Source organism: Anolis carolinensis, chromosome 2 (assembly GCF_035594765.1).
Source record: "Anolis carolinensis isolate JA03-04 chromosome 2, rAnoCar3.1.pri, whole genome shotgun sequence".
Lineage (NCBI taxonomy): Eukaryota > Metazoa > Chordata > Lepidosauria > Squamata > Dactyloidae > Anolis > Anolis carolinensis.
In genome coordinates, this window is record NC_085842.1 from 5,013,156 (window position 1) to 5,035,027 (window position 21,872).

The following is a 21,872-nucleotide window of genomic DNA, read 5'->3' on the forward strand; positions in this document are numbered from 1 at the left end:
GGCGCTTCTCCTGAAGCTTTGTCTGTGCAATCTCTCTGTTTTCAAAAAAGCCCTGTGATCAAACACTAACCCATCAGGAGAATCTGGGAGAGCCGGCACTGTTTCAAGGGCATCCTTAATTGGCTCTGGCTCGGAGATGTCAACAGAAGGCATCTGGAAAGGAGTTGAATCTTGCTGACATGGGAAAAAACCAAAATCTTCTTCGTTCTGGTCAGCAATGACCACAGGGTCAGGGGCCAAAGGTGCCTGAGGCATCACAACTTGCAATAAACAGCAGACTCAGGAGCTTATTTTCATAGGAAGGCTTTATCTTTCATTGCAGCTGTTTACAGTATTCATAGCTCTCCCCAGAATTCTCCAATTCACCAGACATCATCACATCACCCAACACAACTTATTCTATTGGTGTTCCTATATACGCTTGCATGATGCGATGTTTCATTTATGCTTTCATTATCTTATACACCTGATGCAAACCTAACTTAAGGGTTTCATTCTCCTCATGCTTAATCACTGTAACTGTGACTCAGCACTTAAAATACTTAAAGTAACCCAACATTTTATCTTGAAAATAGGTTAGTATATGTTAAAACTACTATGGTTGTGAGTTCCTTAGGCGATCCCTCATTATGGTCAGATCCCTCATTATGGTTGTATCTCTGTATACTAAGAGAAGACCTGTAAATAGTTATATGTAGCAACAACTGAAGAATAAAGAGGAGTTTTGATGAGAGCCACAGCTCAAGTGTGTTTATTCAAGCTGGTGAGAGCAAGGTCAGAGGCTGTGATATAAAATCTCTGCTGTGACCAGGACTCTGTAGTGTTTTGAAGATCGGAATTAACTGCCTGCTTTGGAGACATTATGTTCCATTGCATAGCTGGAGGAGGCCGTGAGAGAAGGAATTAAAGTGCCTACCTAGCAGGGGTTTTGTGTGTGTTTTACTCTTCTTCTCTTCCACACCTACGAAGAGTTTCATTCCTACAATGCAATCATTGATACACTCAGAGAGCTAAAACAGTAAGATGCATTTATTTGATTAAAATTTCTGAACAAGAAAACTTCCCTAAATTCTTATGAAAGTAAATATGCAACAAAAATGACATTTAGCATTTCTTAAAAAGTAGCATATAGGTATAGAAATTTCTAATATGGTAGATGTATATGTCAAAGCCAGATTCAGAGTTGGTACAATTCTTTGGGCTTTGACTCCACATGAAATTCCTTCTGAATCTGACTCCACGGACCTCATGGACAGATCTCGATCCCTGGAACTGGCCACTTAGAAGCTTAAAGCTGCTCCTCTCTCCTCGTCTTCCTCCTTCTCCTGCATCCAGCTTCAGCCACAATCCCCACCAAAGCAAGGAAGACCAAGGCAGCCACTCCCAGGTGAACGCTGCTCTCAAGGGAGGATTCAACAGCTGTAATAATAACTACAATGGAAACAAAGATGGAAGGGCAATTCAGGTGTTGGCTGCAACATAAAATTATTATTTACTGATCCCAGTGTTCTTGATTCAACCACTACTCCCAATCAAAACAGCTGATGGTAGGAAAGAAAGACTCTAATCCTGACCATGCCGGTTTTGAGATGAACTTGCTGCTATTGCGATATAAATTGGTGGAAATGACACTGTGAATAAATTGTCAAAATTTGGTTGAGATAGTGCTTGCAGTTCTGGATGGTCTCTCAATTTTTGATTATCATACGAGGGCAATCCACAAAGTTCATTACGTTTTGGAATTAAAATTAACAACGTATAGGAATAAATATTTATTATATACATTTGAAAGCCACACTGCAATAGTACTTTTAAATATAGTCCCCATTCAAAATTAGGCACGTTTCATAACTATTAGTGATTTTTGAAAGTTATTACCCTCAGCGCTTTCCTGCCGCCGCCCTGAAGAGTGTGGAACCCGTGCTATTGCAATGCGGAAGCTCAGCCACCTGAAGAATGAATGCAAAAAGAAGGGAGGCAAGAGAGCTGGCAGGAAGAGAAGGGAAAGGGACGCCAGAAACTTTTGATTCTCTCTTGCGATCTTGCAAAAGAAGAGAGAGAGCGGGGTCCTGGCTTGCTCCTCCCTTCTTTTTGCATTCATTCTTCAGGTGGCTGAGCTTCCGCATTGCAATAGCATGGGTTCCACACTCTTCAGGGCGGTGGCGGGAAAGCGCTGAGGGTAATAACTTTCAAAAATCACTAATAGTTATGAAACGTGCCTAATTTTGAATGGGGACTATATTTAAAAGTACTATTGCAGTGTGGCTTTCAAATGTATATAATAAATATTTATTCCTATACGTTCATAGAATCATAGAATCATAGAATAGTAGAGTTGGAAGAGACCACATGGGCCATCCAGTCCAACCCCCTGCTAAGAAGCAGGAAATCGCATTCAAAGCACCCCCGACAGATGGCCATCCAGCCTCTGCTTAAAAGCCTCCAAAGAAGGAGCCTCTACCACGGCCCCGGGGAGAGAGTTCCACTGTCGAACAGCCCTTCTCACAGTGAGGAAGTTCTTCCTGATGTTCAGGTGGAATCTCCTTTCCTGTAGTTTGAAGCCATTGTTCCGTGTCCTAGTCTGCAGGGCAGCAGAAAATAAGCTTGCTCCCTCCTCCCTTTGACTTCCCCTCATAATTTGTTAATTTTTTATTCCAAAACGTAATTAACTTTGTGGATAGCCCTCGTAAATTTAGAATGGAGATTTGGTTAACCAGCTAAAATTCATGAGGAAAGCAGGGGGTTTTTTTAACCTGAAAAATGGGGGGGGGGGGGTGGCGGTTTCTCTGATTTGCAAGCCATTTCTTCTGCTGTGCTGTTTATTTTGTTCTAGTATTGCAAGAAGCAAACTGAAGACCCTTTTGGCTCTTTGACCGCAATTGAAGGGAGATGTTGACAAGCTGGAATGTGTCCAGAGGAAGGTGACTCAAAGGATCAAGGGTCTGGAGAACAAACCCTATGAGGAGTAGCTTAAAGAGCAGGGCATGTTTAGCCTGCAGAAGAAAAGGCGGAAAGGAGACATGATTGGGGCCATGGGTCAAGATGTGAGGAGAAGCTGTAGGAAGGAGGGAGCAGGCTTGTTTTCTGCTGCCCTGGAGACTAGGATGCAGAACAATGGCTTCAAACTACAGGAAAGGAGATTCCACCTGAATATCAGGAAGAACTTCTTGAGTGTAAGAGACAGTTGTTCAGCAGTGGAATTCTCTGCTGCAGAGTGTGGTTGAGGCTTCTTTGGAGGCTTTTAAGCAGAGGCTGGATGGCCATCTCAGGGAGGGGGGATGCTTTGAATGCAGTTTTCTTGCTTGGCAGGGGGTTGCACTGGGTGGCCCACAAGGACTCTTCCAATTTTATGATTCTGTAATAATATCAGTTGGGATTCTATGTCAGCGATAATGCTAACCGCTTCAAACTCTGCACCAAGGGAATGAGATCTAAAGATATTGAGGACATTTTACATTATTTATTCTAGTCTAGTGGTTCTCAACCTGTGGGTCCCAAGGTGTTTTGACCCACAACTCTCTGAAACCCAGCCATTTTACCATCTATTAGGATTTCTGGAAGTTGAAGGCCAAAACATCTGGGGACCCACAGATTGAGAACCACTGGACTAGAATAAATAACGTAAAATGTCCTCAATATCTTTAGATCTCATTCCCTTGGTGCAGAGTCCTTGATTTATCAAAATCTCAGAAAGAGATTCTTGGTACGATTTTTGGGCCCCCTACAGATTGAGAGCATTGCAAAAACTAAATTGGCTACTATCAGCTGTATACACATTATATACAACAAGGCATTGTAACCGGGATTACATGTTGTTGTATAGTTGTGTTTGTAGATACACCATATTCTTGGACTGCTTTCCATTTGGGATTTATGTATGTTTTGCTTTATGTGTTACATAATAAAATAGTACCCAATTGGGACTGTAAAGAAAATACTCAGTAAGAAAGTCATACTGTCTTATGAATATATACATTTGAATCTGTAAGAAAGATTACACATTTAAGTTTTTCTCTCTCGATACCATTCTTGTTGCATTTTTAAGGTGTAAAGATTTTGCAGCTGGTTGACAAGGAACGTAATAACTGGAATGGGGTTTGGGAGGATCCTTTCTTCTTTGTGAAAATAATGCTAATAACAAAGTTTAGGAAAAGCTATTGAATATATCTGACATTAATGGTAGGTTACAATATTTTTGATATATTGTTTTAGGCCCAGAGGAATCAAACCATCTAGATGGCACTCAAAACATTTTTTTTCAGAACACCTAATAGTTCTAGAAGAGAGAGACTCTTATCCTGACCATGATCATTTTGGGGAGACATTATCCTAATCTAGGTTCCAGGAAATAAAACTTGTGGAAGGCATGTACCTGAACACTCCACGCTGGCATCCTGGCTGTGGCTGCAACTGTGCTCTCCCCAGATTCCCTTCTGGCACTCCTTCAGGGATGATTCGTCTCCTGTACAGTTGATGTTCTCCAGCCAAATGGGACCAGATCCTTGGCCATAGTGTGCTCCGCCCAATGCTTTGGAGGCCTTTCCACAGCCCAGCTGGCTGCAGACCACTTGGGCATCTTGTAAATCCCAGCCAGCATCACAAATGGTCCCCCATGTGTCATTGTGAAAGACCTCAACCCTCCCTGAGCAGGGACTTGTGCCATTCATTAAACGGAGATCTTTAAGAGAAAAGAGAGAAATGTAGTAAAAGATGAGTGGTGATGATAGAGTTATAAACAAAAGTTTTGTTGCTAGAATTCATTAGACCAGGGGTCCCCAAACTTTTTAAACAGGGGGCCGGTTCACGATCCTTTGGACCATTGGAGGGCCGGACTATAGTTGGCCACCGAGCAATAATAATAATAATAATAATAATAATAATAATAATAATAATAATAATAATAAAGAGGGTTGGAAGAGACCCTTGGGCCATTGAGTCCAACCCCCTTCTGCCTTTGTGCACCAAAAGCACAAGCAAAGCACCCCTGACAGATGGCCTCCCAGCCTCAATGTCAATAATAATAATAATAATAATAATAATAATAATAATAATAATAATAATAATAATAGACCCTTGAGCCATTGAGTCCAACCCCCTTCTGCCTTTGTGCACCAAAAGCACAAGCAAAGCACCCCTGACAGATGGCCTCCCGGTCTCAATGTTAATAATAATAATAATAATAATAATAATAATAATAATAATAATAATAGAGGGTTGGAAGAGACCCCTTGGGCCATTGAGTCCAATCCCCTTCTTCCTTTGTGCACTGAAAGCACAAGCAAAGCACCCCTGACAGATGGCCTCCCGGTCTCAATGTTAATAATAATAATAATAATAATAATAATAATAATAATAATAGAGGGTTGGAAGAGACCCCTTGGGCCATTGAGTCCAATCCCCTTCTTCCTTTGTGCACTGAAAGCACAAGCAAAGCACCCCTGACAGATGGCCACCCAGCCTCAATGTTAATAATAATGATGATGATGATGATGATGATGATGATGATGTTTGGAAGAGACCCCTTGGGCCATCTAGTCCAACCCCCTTCTGCCCTTGTGCCGTGGGGGCCGGATAAGTGGCTTCGATGGGCCGCATCCGGCCCCCAGGCCTTAGTTTGGGGATCCCTGCATTAGACCATAAACACTGAATCCATTGATTTTACCTATATGTTGATTCATCATTCAACCATTGAATGGACCTACTTTAGCAAGGAATAACCAGCAGGATGCCAGTCATGGTGATGACTTTGAATCAAACTGGTAAAATAGAAGGATTTAGTATGAGGATACCCAGACATTGCCAATCTAACTTAGCTCCATGTTTCTTTTTGTACCCAATAGAATCATTGGAACTGGGGCCGGGCTGTGGCGCAGCTGGCTAGTAACCAGCTGCTATAAATCACTACTGACCGAGAGGTCATGAGTTCGAAGCCCGGGTCGGGTTAAGCCTCCGACCATTAAAAAATATATATATAGCCCCGGCTTGCTGTTGACCTAGCAGCCCCGAAAGACAGTTGCATCTGTCAAGTAGGGAAAATTTAGGTACGCTTTATGCGGGAGGCTAATTTAACTAATCTACAACACCATAAAACTGCTCACGAGGAAAAGAATGAGGAAGTACAGCCACTTCTGGACGGTGAAGTAACAGCTCCCCCTGTGGCCGGAATCGTGAAGCTGGAAAGATGTTAAAAATGCCTCTGTGTCTGTCTAAAAACTGAATGTTGTTTGTCTGTTGGCATTGAATGTTTGCCATATATGTGTTCATTGTAATCCGCCCTGAGTCCCCTTCGGGGTGAGAAGGGCGGAATATAAATACTGTAAATAAATAAATAAATAAATAAATAAATAAATAACTGAGGTCTGCTCTCAACCAAACCTGGAACATGCTTATTATGACCAACTTAAAGTACTTGTTGGATTGGAGGACAATGAGAGATGATGATGAGAATTATGGTCCATCCACATATGGAGTGCCATGTTAATCCCAAGCACCCATAATAGATCTGAACTAATCTTGGTACACATTCTCATCATGACCAGATTAAAACACTAGTTGGGTTTAAGGGGGCTGATAAAGGATGATTGAAGTTGTAGTCCATCCACATCTGGAGACCCATGTGTATCCGGCCACAGTGCATCTAGAACAAACGTGGTACAAAGACCCTTTGTTATTCCATTTATAATAATGGTAGGATTTGGGGTGGGGGAGGGAAGAAAGAGGATGATGGAAGCTGGAGTCCATCCAAATCCAGAGAACTGTGTCAATGCCAGTTCTAACCCAACCAGATCTGACAGATGGGATTTCCAGAAAGAAAGATCTGGGTTTGATGGGAGTTGCATCCACCCAGATCTGGGGATGATGGGAATTCCACCTGGCCAGATGTGATTCTGGTGGGATTTGCTGCCAGCCAGTTCTTGTTCTTATGGGAGTTGTGGCCAAAGAAGGTTTTGGGCTAATGGAAATTTAAACCTGTTACATATACAATTTTTAACAAGTCCAATTATAGGTAAAGGTTTCCCCTGACGTTAAGTCCAGTCGTGTCCGACTCTGGGGGTTGGTGCTCATCTCCATCTCTAAGCCAAAGAGCCAGTGTTGTCCGTAGACACCTCCAAGGTCATGTGGCCGACATGACTGCATGGAGCGCCGTTACCTTCCTGCCAGAGCAGTATGTATTGATCTACTCACATTTACATGTTTTTGAACTGCTAGGTTGGCAGAAGCTGGGGCTACCAGCGGGTGCTCATTCCGCTCCGATTATATGGGTATACATTTTCTAATGGGGCCATTCATAAAACCATAAAGCTAACAATGATGATTTCTAATAAACAACATTAGAGAATGCATCTGCTGCCAGTGACGGGAACATAAGCTAGTATTTAATATTTTATTTATTTATTTATTTATTTATTTATTTATTTACAGCATTTATATTCCGCCCTTCTCACCCTGAAGGGGACTCAGGGCGGATCACATTACACATATTAGGCAAACATTCAATGCCTTTTAACACAGGACAAAGACAAACAACAACATAGCTCCGAGCGGGCCTCGAACTTATGACCTCCTGGTCAGTGATCCATTGCAGTTAATTGCACTGGCTTTGCTCTCCCGTCTGCGCCACAGACGTCTGAGTCATGCACATATATCACATTTATTTGGATTCACCAACGAAGAAATAAATGCAGATTCATAAAGTGTCTTAAAATGTTTTCCTACTATAAACATAACTTTTAAATAATGAGCCATGTTCTTGCAAAGAGAGGTGTAGGTTAGGTGTACCTGCCAATCTGACCCCAGAAGCTCCACCTTAAATGCCAGGCAGCCACATCAGTCAAAGTGTATCTAAAATGTTGGAGAGGGGAACACTTAAGGATTATGCCTCCAGTTCCTTCAACCACATAGCCACAGTGTGAGAAGCAGAAAGAGAGACCCTGTGGTCACAATTCCTAATTGTATCACTGTTTTCTGGCAAGTGGCGGATGGATGTGCCATCATTCAGTGCCCCATTCATCAGCACCACAGAGCTCCTTTGCCGGCTACAGTTGTATAGTGCAGTGTGTTCAGTGGTAACACTGTGGGAGCCGATATGGAATGCAGCTTCTGATATGTTGATCTTATTGTAGATGTTGATCATAAAATATTTCTAGGAACCAGGAAATAAAAAGAAAGTGTTGCTTTTTTTTATTTTTTGGTTCCTAGAAATATTTTGATTTTGATTGATATTAGTGTAGAAACAGTATTTTCCCCTTAATTATAACCCTTTGGAGACTAATAGTAAATTATAGAAATAATGCTTAGGAGGACTTGGCATTTATAACATCAGTGGAGATTTGGGAGAATGGAATATAAAGTAGGAACTCATTGTCACCTTTACTGCCTTACATCTATATATATAAAAGGGTAATGAAATTTTTGCCTAGGACAAAACAACAAAACTACACATCCCAGAAACACTAAACTTGGCAGCACAACCCCTCATCCATGCCTCTACGTTCATACAACAAAAAGAAAAGAAAAATAAAGTCCTAATTAGAGGGAGAGGAAGAATTGTTTTTATCCAATTGCTGCCAGTTAGAAGGCTAAGCTCCGCCCACTTGGTCTCCTAGCAACCCACTCAGCCCAAGGGACAGGCAGAGTTAGGCCTCACTCAGGCCTCTTCTACACTGCCTATAAAATACAGATTATCTGATTTGAACTGGATTATATGGCAGTGTAGACTCAAGGCCCTTCCACACAGCTATATAACCCATTTATAATGGACTTAATGTCAGGGGAAGACCTTTACCCTTTGCCTTAACTACCACCAATAACTCAATACTTTATTTCCCATAACACCAGACTTCGCCACAGAAACACGTGGCCGGGCACAGCTAGTATATATATAAAAGGGTAATGAAATTTCAGCCTAGGACAAAACAACAAAACTACACATCCCAGAAACACTAAACTTGGCAGCACAACCCCTCATCCATGCCTCTGCGGTCATACAACAAAAAGCTCCAGCTACTCCAGAAAACGGCCAGGCTTTGAGACTGCAAGGCTATTCACTGCTATTCCACCTGGCCAACAAAGGATTCCCATAAGCCACAACAACATGTGGCCGGGCAAAGCTAGTTTATTATAAGGAAGCAGCGTTCGCAACCCACCCCAGCACTTGAACATTTCACCAGAATTTCTTCCCCAGTTTCTGACTCTTTTGAGGGAACTGTGGGAATCTGGTGAATTATCAACCTGTCTTTAGTTTGCATCACTTACCTGAGCACACAACACCAGCATCTTCTTCATGACGACACTCATGAAATCTGTGCATTTTGTAAATGCAGTTGTACAGGGAAACCTCTGTCCCACGGCACTGGACTTCATTTATCAAGATGGGATCATTTCCTTTTCCAAAGTGGGCTCCTTCAGGGGCTGACACAGCTCCTCCACAGCTGAGTTCTCTACACACGACTTGAGCATCACTCAGGTCCCATCCGTCATCACACACTGTTCCCCAGACCCCATTGCGGAGCACTTCGACTCTCCCGGAGCAACGGTTTGGACCATTCACCAATCTGGTTTCTAGTGATTTGGGAAGAAGGAAAAAATCTTTTATTGATCTGTAGTACAGTTCCTTATTTTCTGCATCAGATCTTCCAAGTCATGGGGCCATTCATAGTGAGTGTGCACAAGTAAGAGACTAACTGACTATTGTGGAATCAATACAGAAACAAGGCTTTGCTGTGCAGGTTACCTATCTCTTAGTAAGACTCATTAGTTGTCATTGACTTCACCTACAAGGCGTCCCTTCCCTCAAATTCATAACCAATTGTCCACATTTGAATTTGTGAAGTCCTTCCTCTAATTTCTATAATTCTGTGAATGGTGGAACGTGAGCTGAGGAAATTGAGTTACAGCTTGGCGTGAAGGTGAATTTTATAAATTGGGGATAGCAGAGAAATCCCTCCTTCCTTCTATTTCCTTTCCATTCTATTTCAAATAGGCAAGGTTTCCCCACTCCATCTCTTTAGTGGGAGACTGAAGTTTCATTTATCTTGGTTAGTTCAGCACTATTGAGCTGGGGCTTCTTTTCTTTTCTTTTCCTTTTTTACTGTGGCACAATGAGTTAAACCCTTGTGTCATCAGGACTGCTGATCAACAGTTCAAATCCGGGTAGAGTGGGTGAGCTCCCTCTGTCAGCTCCAGCTCCAGCTCCTCATGTGGGGACATGAGAGGAGCCTCCCACATGATGGTAAAACATTAAACATCTAGACGTCCCCTGGGCAATGTCCTTACAGATGGCCAATTCTCTCACACCAGAAGTGACTTGCAGTTTCTCAAGTTGCTCCTGACATGGAAAAAAAAAAGCTGTGACAACCAGCTGATCTTCCAACCTTGTTGCGATAAAGAGCTCAACTATTATAGAATCACACCTGGAAAATCAGCTGGCCATCATTATAGTTAACAAATTTTAAAATCAACTCCAGCTGGATAAGAGTTGGACTGATAAACACAGTTGAGGAAAAGCTAGGCAGAAAGAATTAATGGGAAGATCAGCATCAAGGAGAAGTCAGAGCTACCTTTCTTTGCCAATGCCAGTTTCTTGCCTAGAATGACAGCCTCTTTTTAAAACTCTCAGTTTCTTCCCTTCTCATTTTATGTGCCTTTTACTGTGTGCATGTGCCATGGGGATCTTCCCATCAACAATAGTCTCCCCATGGAATCACTAGTCATGAAGTTTGAAATCAATGAATGGTGGCAAGTAATTCATATGGCCTCATTGTACAAGAGTGTGGTATCGCCCAGTAGGCAGTTTAGCATCTACACTCTCTTTTAAGAATGTGGGAATATATGGCAGTCTTGATCCTCAAACACTCTCTGTTTCATTCAAAAGAATGCTGCACTCGCAGAGCTCAGGCGGTGTTGTATTTCAGTGTCAATGTTGACTTTTTTGGAGAGATGGCTGCCAAGGTAGTGGAAATGGGCAGCATTTTCCAACGTTTCATCATTAAGCTGTATTTCTCACAATTGCATAGTGATTGGCTGGTGCCTCCTGGTAGAGACTTTGGGTTGTTTTTGATGTTTAATGAGAGACTGAGCTTCTCGTATGCTTCTGTGAAGATGTTTTGAGTGGCTTGTAGGTCTTCTTCTGAGTGTGCACAGACTACGTTGTCATCACCATATTGGAGTTATATAACAGATGTTATGGTGACCTCAGTTTTGGCTTTCAATCTGTTTAGGTTAACTAGCTTGCCATCTATCCAATAGATGATTTCCACTTCAGTGGGAAGTTTCCCATCAACAAGATGAAGTATTTTAGCAACGAAGATGGAAAATAAGGTTGGGACAATGACATATCCCTGTTTGACACATGATTCCACCTCAAATGGGTCATTTTGAGAGCCATTGCTGTCCAAGACTGTTAACATCATGTCATTGTGGAGGATGTTCACAAATTTGTCAGGGCGCCCAATTGTTTGGAGGATGGTCCAGAGAGCACTGTGATTCACTGTGTTAAATGCCTTTGCAAAGTCAGTGAATTGGTTGGTTTTGTTCCCTGCACTTTTCTTGAAGCTGTTGTGGAATGATCATGTCCATTGTTCCTTTGGAGGGGTGGAAGCCATTCTAGGATTCTTGGAGAGTGTGTTCTGAGACAGGTAGAAGGCGATTTGAAAGGATTCTTGAGAGGATTTTCCCAGCTGAGGTTAGAAGGGAGATACCTCAATAGTTTCCACTGTTTGTTCTTTTTCCTTTTTTTTGAAAAAGGATAATGGTGGTGGCATTTTTGAAGTCTTCTGGGACTTTCTTGTTCACCCAGACTTTTTCAATGAGATGGTGGAGTTGTTGGAGCTGCTCAGATCCATCCTCTTTAAAGATTTCAGCAGGGATCCTATCAGGTCCACTGGATTTGTTATTTTTTTTTGTTGGCTGATGAAATTGCTGAATTCCTCCAAACAGTGCTGCAAGCTCATCCCTGGTTTGTTGTTGCAAGACTTGTGAGAGAACCTCTTTGGCCACATTGGAACTGCAATTCAGAAGATTGTGGTAGAGCTCTTTCCAACATAGTGCAATGGATTTTTTTTTTGGTCCTTCAGAAGTTTGGTTCCATCTGATGAATGTAGAGGGTGTATGCCATGATTTCTTGGTCCGTAGATGACATTTGTGGCTTTAAAAATCCCTGTGCGTCATGGGTATCTGCAAATGTTGTATTTCTTCAGCCTTTTTTGTCCACCAGATGTTCTTGAGTTCTCTTGCCCTTCTTTGGATTTCAACTTTTGAACTAGTATAAGTATTTTTCTTAACAGCACAGTTGATGTCTCTGCCATGTTTGGTAGGCTTTTCTTTTCTTATGAATTAACTGTTGGATCTCTTTGTCATTTTTGTCAAACCAGTTTTGATGTTTCTTAGTTTTGTATTCAATGGGATTTTTTCTCAGGTTGTGATGACAGAAGTCTACAGCTTATTCCAATGTTTCTCAATATTTTCAGAGTGTTCTATTTTCCATATATGATAAAATCCTCATAGAAGAGAAAAAAAGAAAAAAAGAAAATGAAAAACAGAAAAGAAAGGGAAAGAGAAAAAAAAAGGTAGAATCTTGGCTTCCGGTCATCTTCCATGACGTTTCTGCCTTTCACTTCTTCATCTTCCCTTCTTCCATTCCCCTCTGTTCAGATATATATTCTGTTCTTCCACATGTCTTTGTCTTCTTATAATCTTGTTTAAGATACTCTGTGATTTGGTCCCAATCTGTCTCTTTCATTGGGTTCTATATTTCTTATTTCTAAAATTTTTATTAGCCACTCTTCTTCTTTGGGTATTTCCTTCTTTTTCCATAGCCTTGCATAAAATATTCGTGCTGATATAGTTAATAAAAAGAGAAGTTTGTCCTTATTTTTATTTAGTTTTTGATCGATCATTCCTAATAGAAACGTTTCTGATCTCAATGGGATCTTCATTTGTAACATTTTCTGCATCTTATCCTGGATTTTCCCCCCAAAAGATATTTGATTTTTAACATGACCACCACATATGGTACAGGGTTCCTTCTTTCTCTCCACATTTCCAACACTATGTTTTTATAATATTTTCCCAATTTCTGTGGTGTCATGTACCGTTTGTATGCCATCTTTATCCAGACGGTCAGACTGAGTGGACCAACGCCACCCTTGAACAGTACCTCCATTGTTATAGCAACTACCAACAGGATAATTGCGTAGCCCTGCTTTTGTTGGCAGAGTTTGCTTACAATAATTTGCTCCATGACTCCATTCAGCAGATGCCCTTCTTTGCCAACCTGGGTTACCACCCTCGGGCATTCCCAGCGGTGGGCTCTTCCTTGGCAGTGCCTGCTGTGGACCAGTGGCTGCAGGAGTTGACGGCTGTGCAGGATCTCCTTCGACAGCAGTTGGATAATACAAAGCAGGATTATAAGACCACAGTGGATGCCAAGAGACAACCAGGGCCAGACTTGAAAGTGGGAGATCGGATGTGGCTTTCCACACAACACGTAGCTCAATGTCAGGACCCAGGCTGCAGAGCACCAATAACCATGCGCAGAGACCAGAATCTATCTAATATCTTTATTAAGGAAATATATAAAGTCAATAAAAACAAGTGTAGAATATAGTTCAGAAGTAGACCTTTAAGGAAAGGTCAAATATAGTCCAGGAAAATAATGTCCAATATGTGATATTAAGGTCCAAAGTTATAATCCAATAACCGAAACACACACTTTGCCAAGCAAAGTGTGGGGAGAAGACAAGGTCCTTAAGTCCATAGAAACTTGGCAATTAGGCTGGAAGGCAAACTTGATACTTGGCTAGAACAAGGCTTGAGACAAGGCAACAAGAGCAAAAACAAGGTCCGTGGTAAACGCGGGACGAGGCAAGGCTGAAAACTTGATCCGGGAAGCAGGGAACTGGAGTACGAAGTCTACACACGATCTCACTCCTCCAGCTGACAAATTGACTCCGCAAGGATTCCTTTGCGGGCAAACACCTAAATAGGATCTTGTTTTCCCGCCAAGGAACACTTTCTCTGGGGAACAAGAAACGAAACCTCTACTGTGTCCAGATGCATGACTCCTTAAAGTTTCCCAAGGGAAGCAGACTTAATCAGCTAATTGTCTGGCAGCTATCCTAGCGCTCCAGCGAGTCGCCTCTCGAGCGCTTCTATCTTGATTATAATAATCCCGGCGAGAAAATGGGGGAGATTTCTGCTCAAGGCTTGTTTGTCTGACTTCTTGTGGGCAAACATCTTGCAGGTGCAAGGGCTCCAAATCTGGCAGAAACGGTGGGAAACCCAAGTTTTCCTCTTCATCTGCCACAATAGTACTAGGAACGGGACTACATGGCCCATGAGTCATCACACTATCCCCGCCCTCAAGGCCCCCCTCAAAAATGGGCCCTCTTCCCGAGGTGCGGGGCCGCGGCTTGGCAGGGTAGGCCTGATGGAAGCGGCGGACTAAATCGGGGGCATGGACTGTGGAAGCGTCTTCCCAAGAGCGTTCTTCGGGGCCAAAACCCACCCAGTCAATGAGATACTGAAGGCGGCGGCAATGAAAACGAGAATCCAAAATGTCCTGAACCTCGAATTCCTCCTCCCCATCCACCAAAACAGGAGTGGGGGCCGGCCGGTCTGCATCAGGGCGCACACCATCCGCCGGAAGGAGCAGGGAGCGATGAAACACTGGATGAATGCGCATAGAGCGCGGAAGTTGGAGTTTGAAAGTCACTGGGTTAAGTTGCGCCACCACTGGATAGGGACCAATGAAACGGGCATCTAGCTTCCGGCAGGGACGGTGGGAGGGCAAGAAGCGAGTGGACAGAAGAACCCGATCTCCTACCTTGATTTCGGGGCCCGGCTGGCGATGACTGTCAGCGTGGCGTTTATAGTCCTCCTTGGCTTGGTCCAGTTGCTGGAGCAATAGTTGTTGCACCGCTGTGAGTTCTTGCAGCCAATCCTCTGCTGCGGGGACTTCTGAGGTTTCAATGACAGGAGGAAAGAAACGTGGATGGAAGCCATAGTTTGCAAAGAACGGGGTTTCCTTAGTTGAAGCCTGAACACCATTGTTGTAGGCAAACTCTGACAGAGGTAACAGGGAAGCCCAATTGTCCTGTTGGTAGTTTACATAACAGCGAAGGTATTGTTCCAAAGTGGCATTGGTGCGCTCAGTTTGCCCATCTGTTTGGGGATGGTGAGCCGAAGATAAACGAGAGTCTATGCCCAATAGTTTTTGTAGTGCCTTACAGAAACGAGAGGTGAATTGAGATCCACGGTCTGTGACTAAACTCTTAGGCAATCCATGTAATCTGAAAACATGTTGAAGAAATAAATCTGCAGTCTCCTTGGCCGTGGGAAGGCCATCGCAGGGAATGAAATGGGCCAACTTGGTAAAAAGGTCCACCACCACTAGGATCGTGGTGAATCCAAGGGAAGGTGATAGATCAGTGATAAAATCCGCAGAAATTATCTCCCATGGACGAGTTGGAGTAGGAAGGGGATGCAGTAGCCCTGAGGGCTTCTCCCTTCTTGTCTTGGAGCGCTGGCATACTGGGCAGGAATTGACATATTTTTCCACATCCTTGCGGATCTTGGGCCACCAGAAATCTCTTAGGATCAAATGCATGGTTTTAAATAGTCCAAAATGCCCTGCTGGCTTGCAGTCATGACACAGGCGAAGAGCCTTTTCTCTGCCTGGTCCTGGAGGGATGTAGACATGATTTCTGTAGCATAGTAATCCATCCTTAAGTGAGAAAGGGAAACGTAGTCCTTGGCAAATTTGATCTTGAGCCCAGGCATCCGCCTGTTGACTGGCTCTAATTTCTTGAGCACAAAGGGGCCCTGGAGTAGAGGGAGTTGATTCAATTGGAGTGGATTTGGTGTTTCCCACTGTGAGCGTGGCAAAGTTCTCGGGTTGCAGCAATTGGGATTCAAAGGTCTCTCTGCGCCCTGCAGCATACTCTGGTTTCCGTGATAGAGCATCTGCTTGCTTGGTCTGAGCTGGGGTTACATAATGGATCTGGAAGTCAAAACGCTCAAAGAATAAAGCCCAGCGCTGCTGTCTCTGATTTAATTTGCGGACAGTTCTTAAATGCTCTAAATTACGATGGTCAGTATGGACCTCAATGGGAAATTTGGCCCCTTCTAGCCAATGTCTCCAATTTTCAAAGGCTGCCTTTATGGCCAAAAGTTCCTTCTCCCAAATAGTGTAATTTCTCTCTGGGGCTGTTAGTTGACGGGAGTAAAAAGCACAAGGGTGAAGATGTTCTCCCACTGGTTGCAAGAGTACAGCCCCTATTGCCACATCGGAGGTGTCAGCCTGCACAACAAAAGGGGTTTTAGGTTCAGGGTGCTGTAGAATTGGCTGGGACGTGAATAATTTCTTTAATTGCTGGAACCCTTTCTCTGCTTGCTCCGTCCAGCGGAAAGGCTGTTTTCCACGGATGCAGCTGGTGATTGGGTCAGACCAGCGGGCAAAGTCTGGAATGAACTTGCGGTAGTTCGCGAATCCCAAGAACCGTTGCACCTCTTTCTTGTTAGTTGGCGCCCGCCATTCCAATACTGCTGAAACCTTTGCCGGGTCCATGGAGAGCCCTTGTGGCGAGACACGGTATCCCAGGAAATCAACCTCTTCAAGATCAAAGGCGCATTTTTCCAACTTGGCATATAGTCCATGATCCCGCAAACGTTGTAACACCATTCTGACGTGTTTCTCATGTTCTGATTGTGATCTAGAAAACACCAAAAAATCGTCCAAGTAGATGATCAAGAACCGATCTAGATAGTCCTGAAAGATATCATTGACAAAGTGCTGGAACGTTGCGGGAGCTCCACATAAACCGTAATTCATGACTAGGGACTCGAATAATCCGAATTTGGTCTGGAAGGCAGTTTTCCACTCGTCCCCCTCCCTGATGTGAACTAGATTGTAAGCCCCCCGAAGATCCAGCTTGGTGTAAACCTTGGCCCCTCGAAGCCGGTCTAATAGGTCCGAGATCAAAGGCAGGGGATAGCGGTTCTGCTTCGTGATATTATTCAATGCTCTATAGTCCACAACCAAGCGTAGGTCCCCTGACTTCTTTTTCACAAACATCACCGGGGAAGCAGCTGGGGATTGAGAGGGTTTGATGAATCCCTTGCGAAGATTTGACTCTATGAACTCCCTGAGAGCTTCTTGCTCTAGTTCAGTCAGGGAGTAGAGGTGTCCTCGCGGGATCGGGGCCCCCTCCACCAAGTCAATGGCACAGTCATAGGGTCTATGTGGGGGTAGTTTCTCGGCTTCCTTTTCATTGAAAACGCCCCAGAAGTCTGAATATTTCTTGGGCAAGGTGATGATGGGCTCTGCGTCTGTGGCATGGCAGACTTTGGCTACTAGGCAATGGTTTTGGCAATACTTTGAAGCAAATTGTAGTTCTCTGTTGGTCCAGGAGATGTTTGGGTTGTGGAGTGTCAGCCATGGAATTCCCAAAATCACAGGGAAGTGGGGCACCTCGGTGACGAAGAAGGAAATCTCTTCCATATGTTCCCTTATCCACATTCTGGAGGGCTCGGTCCACTGACTCACTGGACCCGTCTTTAGGGGACGACCATCTATAGCCTGTACCACTCGGGCATTTTTGAAATCATGATATTGTAATCCCAGAGAGTCGGCATACTCTCTATCAATGAAATTGTTCGTTGCTCCTGAGTCTATCATGGCATGGATCATGACGGGTCCCTTTTTCGCTGACCACAACGTGACCATTAGGAGAAATAGGACCCCCGTCTGCGGCTCTTGAGTGGGGGTTTTGACCGGGTTGGCGAGCCTCTCTACGCCCGGTCGCTGGCTTCCCCCGCCGGCTTGGCCCCAGCCGCCTCGGCCGACTCCGGCTCCACGGAAGACGCCGCTGCCAGGCGGGCGGCGGGCTTCCTTTTGGCTGGACATTCTCTGGCGAGGTGGCCCCCATTCCCGCAGTACCAACACAAATTCAAACGTTGGCGGTGGGCCTTTTCGGCAACATCCAGTCTGGGGCGCACATTGCCCAACTGCATCGGTTCTTCCTCGCTTCCCATGGGGTTTGGGGCTGGCGGTGGAGATTTCCATACTGGTCGTGGCTGAATACTGGTAGTAGCGGGGGGTCTCACCCCGGCTCTTCCACTCTGACCTCGGAGCCACTGTTTTTTGTTGGCAAGTAGGACTTCGGCTCGTAGACAATGATTAATGAGTCTCTCAAGAGTCTCTGGGGGATCCACCTTAGAAATTTCTTCCTGCATCTCGAAGTTAAGGCCCTCACGGAACTGCCCTCTGAGGGCGATATCGTTCCAACCGGTGTTCTGAGCCAGCACCCGGAACTCGGCTATGTACCGGGACAACGGCCTGTCCCCTTGAAGGAGTCGCCGGAGTTTATGGCCGGCCGCCTCTTCGTTGTCCTCGATTCCCCAGGTCCTCCTAAGGTGGTTTAAGAACCCTTGCGCGGAGCTTAGGTGCGTGGAACCTGCATCATACAGCGCCGTCGCCCAATTGGCCGCAGGCCCATCCAGAAGACTATAAATCCACGCCACTTTGACATCTTCGTGGGGAAATTCAGCTTGGCGGGCTTCTATGTACGCCTGGCACTGGCGACGGAAAACATGAACCTTGGAGGCTTCTCCAGAAAACTTGGTTGGAAGCACTAGGGCTGGGAGGCGCACTCCACGTTCCTTCAAGCCCAGAATTTCACCCTCCTGTGTTCGGAGAGTATCACGGATCCTGTCGAATTCTTCCTTGGAAATGGTGTAGCTGAGCGGTTGGTCTTCCGCCCCGGTTCCCGTAGACATTCTGGTCTTAGGTTAATTGGTGCTTAGGGTGGCGGAGTCAAACTGTCAGGACCCAGGCTGCAGAGCACCAATAACCATGCGCAGAGACCAGAATCTATCTAATATCTTTATTAAGGAAATATATAAAGTCAATAAAAACAAGTGTAGAATATAGTTCAGAAGTAGACCTTTAAGGAAAGGTCAAATATAGTCCAGGAAAATAATGTCCAATATGTGATATTAAGGTCCAAAGTTATAATCCAATAACCGAAACACACACTTTGCCAAGCAAAGTGTGGGGAGAAGACAAGGTCCTTAAGTCCATAGAAACTTGGCAATTAGGCTGGAAGGCAAACTTGATACTTGGCTAGAACAAGGCTTGAGACAAGGCAACAAGAGCAAAAACAAGGTCCGTGGTAAACGCGGGACGAGGCAAGGCTGAAAACTTGATCCGGGAAGCAGGGAACTGGAGTACGAAGTCTACACACGATCTCACTCCTCCAGCTGACAAATTGACTCCGCAAGGATTCCTTTGCGGGCAAACACCTAAATAGGATCTTGTTTTCCCGCCAAGGAACACTTTCTCTGGGGAACAAGAAACGAAACCTCTACTGTGTCCAGATGCATGACTCCTTAAAGTTTCCCAAGGGAAGCAGACTTAATCAGCTAATTGTCTGGCAGCTATCCTAGCGCTCCGGCGAGTCGCCTCTCGAGCGCTTCTATCTTGATTATAATAATCCCGGCGAGAAAATGGGGGAGATTTCTGCTCAAGGCTTGTTTGTCTGAATTCTTGTGGGCAAACATCTTGCAGGTGCAAGGGCTCCAAATCTGGCAGAAACGGTGGGAAACCCAAGTTTTCCTCTTCATCTGCCACAATAGTACTAGGAACGGGACTACATGGCCCATGAGTCATCACACTCAAAGACAACTCTGCCGGAAGCTGGCACCTAGATTCATTGGGCCCTACACTATTTTGGTGCGTATCAACCCTGTGGTATACCAGTTGGACTTACCCCGTAGCCTGCCAGTGCACCCAGTGTTTCATTGGTCCCTCCTGGTACCAGCTCATCATGTCTGTCCAGACACAAGGGTGGTACGTCCACCTCTGCCGGTCATCGTGGATGGTGAGGAGGAATTTGTTGTGGGTCATATTTTGGACTTCCATATTCATCGGTGTCGCCTGCAATATTTGGTGGACTGGGAAGGGTATGGGCCAGAGGAGCACTCTTGGGAGGACGCTTCCAATGTTCATGCCCCAGAGTTAGTGATCCAGTTTCACCAGCACTACCCGGGGAAACCTGGTCCTCTTCTGGGTCAGGGGGGGTGTTTTAGGAGGGGGAGTGATGTTAGGGATTCCTCTTCTTCAGAAGAGGAAGGTGAGCAGGAAAGTGTTCATGAGTCAGAGGGGCGGTACCCACATTTCAGGAAAGGTGAAAGGAAATAGTGCAGAGACGTCGTTCAGCTAGAAGAGCTGCCAGAAATGCAGCCAAGTAATTGGGAACTGCCCTAGCAGCTGTGGGGAAATTCAGGGCTATAAATCAGAAGCAGGTGCGGGCAGCTTTTGCTGGTAACAAACTGACTCTAATGCCTAAGCCTTCACTCCCCTTGTGCCTGCTTTGAGTCTGCATCTGGGAAACTGCTCCTAAGGATTTATTACTGAAGAATGTCTCTCTTCATTGACATCCTCTATCAAATAACCAAATGAAGCCATTCTCCACCAAAGTGAGCCCCCAGGGAATGCCAAAGCTTTGCTGCAATCAAATTCCTAAATAGAACTTTGGGCATTGTTCAGATTCCAACTTTCATTGTATATGATTCACCATGTATAGTTCTAAACACTTCAACCCTCCAAAAACAATAATTTGGACCATTCACATGGAAATAGAAGATAAAGACTCATCCTAACAATAACTGCTTTGAGGATACATTAACCCCATGCAGTTTTCAGGAAGTAAAACTTGTGAAAGATATTTACCTGAACACTCCACGCTGGCATCCTGGCTGTGGCTGCAACTGTGCTCTCCCCAGCCTCCCTTCTGGCACTCCTTCAGGGATGCTTCTTCTCCTGTACAGTTGATGCTCTCCAGCCAAATGGGACCAGATCCTTGGCCATGGTGTGCTCCACCTGATGCTTTGGAGGCATTGCCACAGCCCTTTTCCCTGCAGATCACTTGGGCATCTTGTAAATCCCAGCCAGCATCACAAATGGTCCCCCATGTGTCGTTGTGAAAGACTTCGACCCTCCCTGAGCAGGGACTTGTGCCATTCATTAAACGGAGATCTTTTGAAAATATGAAATATAGTAACAGATTAATAGTGATTAAGTTATGGGCAAACATACTGTTGTTAGCCTTGACTAGACTATATTTACTGAAACTAGATATACTTCAATTGAGAGCAACTGACATGAATGCTTGACATTGTTATGCTTTTGGATTTTTAAAGCAAGCATCATATTTATGCCCCTTCCACACAGCTGAATAAAATCCCACATTATCTACTTTGAAATGGAATATATGACAGTGTGGACATAGGGTACCCAGGGCAGTTCCACAAAGGGGAAAAGTCCGCAGCAACCCAGGTTTAAAAAACCCGGGTCAGGACAGACATTAGTCCACACACCAGCCCCAAATACCCGAACTTTCCCTGGGGGCGGGGTCTAGATGACATACAAATGACATGTCAGGAGAAGTGGGACCAGGAGCAATTTTTCCTACCCCTCCCCTTCTCCTGGCTCATCAATTCTACGTGCCTGGAGAGGGCCAGCAGCAGTTTAATGGCAGCCAGGTAAATAATTTTATTTTTCAAGTCTTTTGGAGGGGGTTGGGGAGGGGGTTAGAGCCCTCTCAGGTATTCTGGGCAATTCAGACTGGAAAATGCGAGAGGGCCAGAACTTCCAAGGGGGCAGTCCAAACAGGCCCAATACCCCATTAGACCTGGGCTTTTCAGGAAGGCCTGGGTCTAATGGGGTAACTAATTAATTTGGGACAAAGCAGGGTTAGTTAATTAGTTTTTATGTGGGGTGTTGTTTGGATGCCCCATGTAAAAATCCAGGAGTTTGCACATTTAGGTGCTGTCTGGATGCACCCCCAATTCAAAGTAGATATTGTGGGATG

The 21,872-nt window shown here is 44.6% G+C and overlaps 1 protein-coding gene across 1 annotated transcript in view; it reads right to left on the minus strand.

Moving 5' to 3' along the window:
• Window positions 1-4,273: 4,273 nt before the first annotated feature.
• The window catches only part of LOC100554000 (deleted in malignant brain tumors 1 protein), a 53,113-nt gene continuing 35,514 nt past the window's right edge, over window positions 4,274-21,872 (minus strand). Inside the window, exons 12-14 of the mRNA XM_062974300.1 lie at window positions 20,732-21,037; window positions 9,256-9,561; window positions 4,274-4,678 (exon numbers count right to left, since the gene is read on the minus strand). Coding sequence (XP_062830370.1) covers window positions 4,335-4,678; window positions 9,256-9,561; window positions 20,732-21,037 — 956 coding nt within the window. The 3' untranslated portion in view covers window positions 4,274-4,334. The remainder of the gene's footprint in view (window positions 4,679-9,255; window positions 9,562-20,731; window positions 21,038-21,872) is intronic.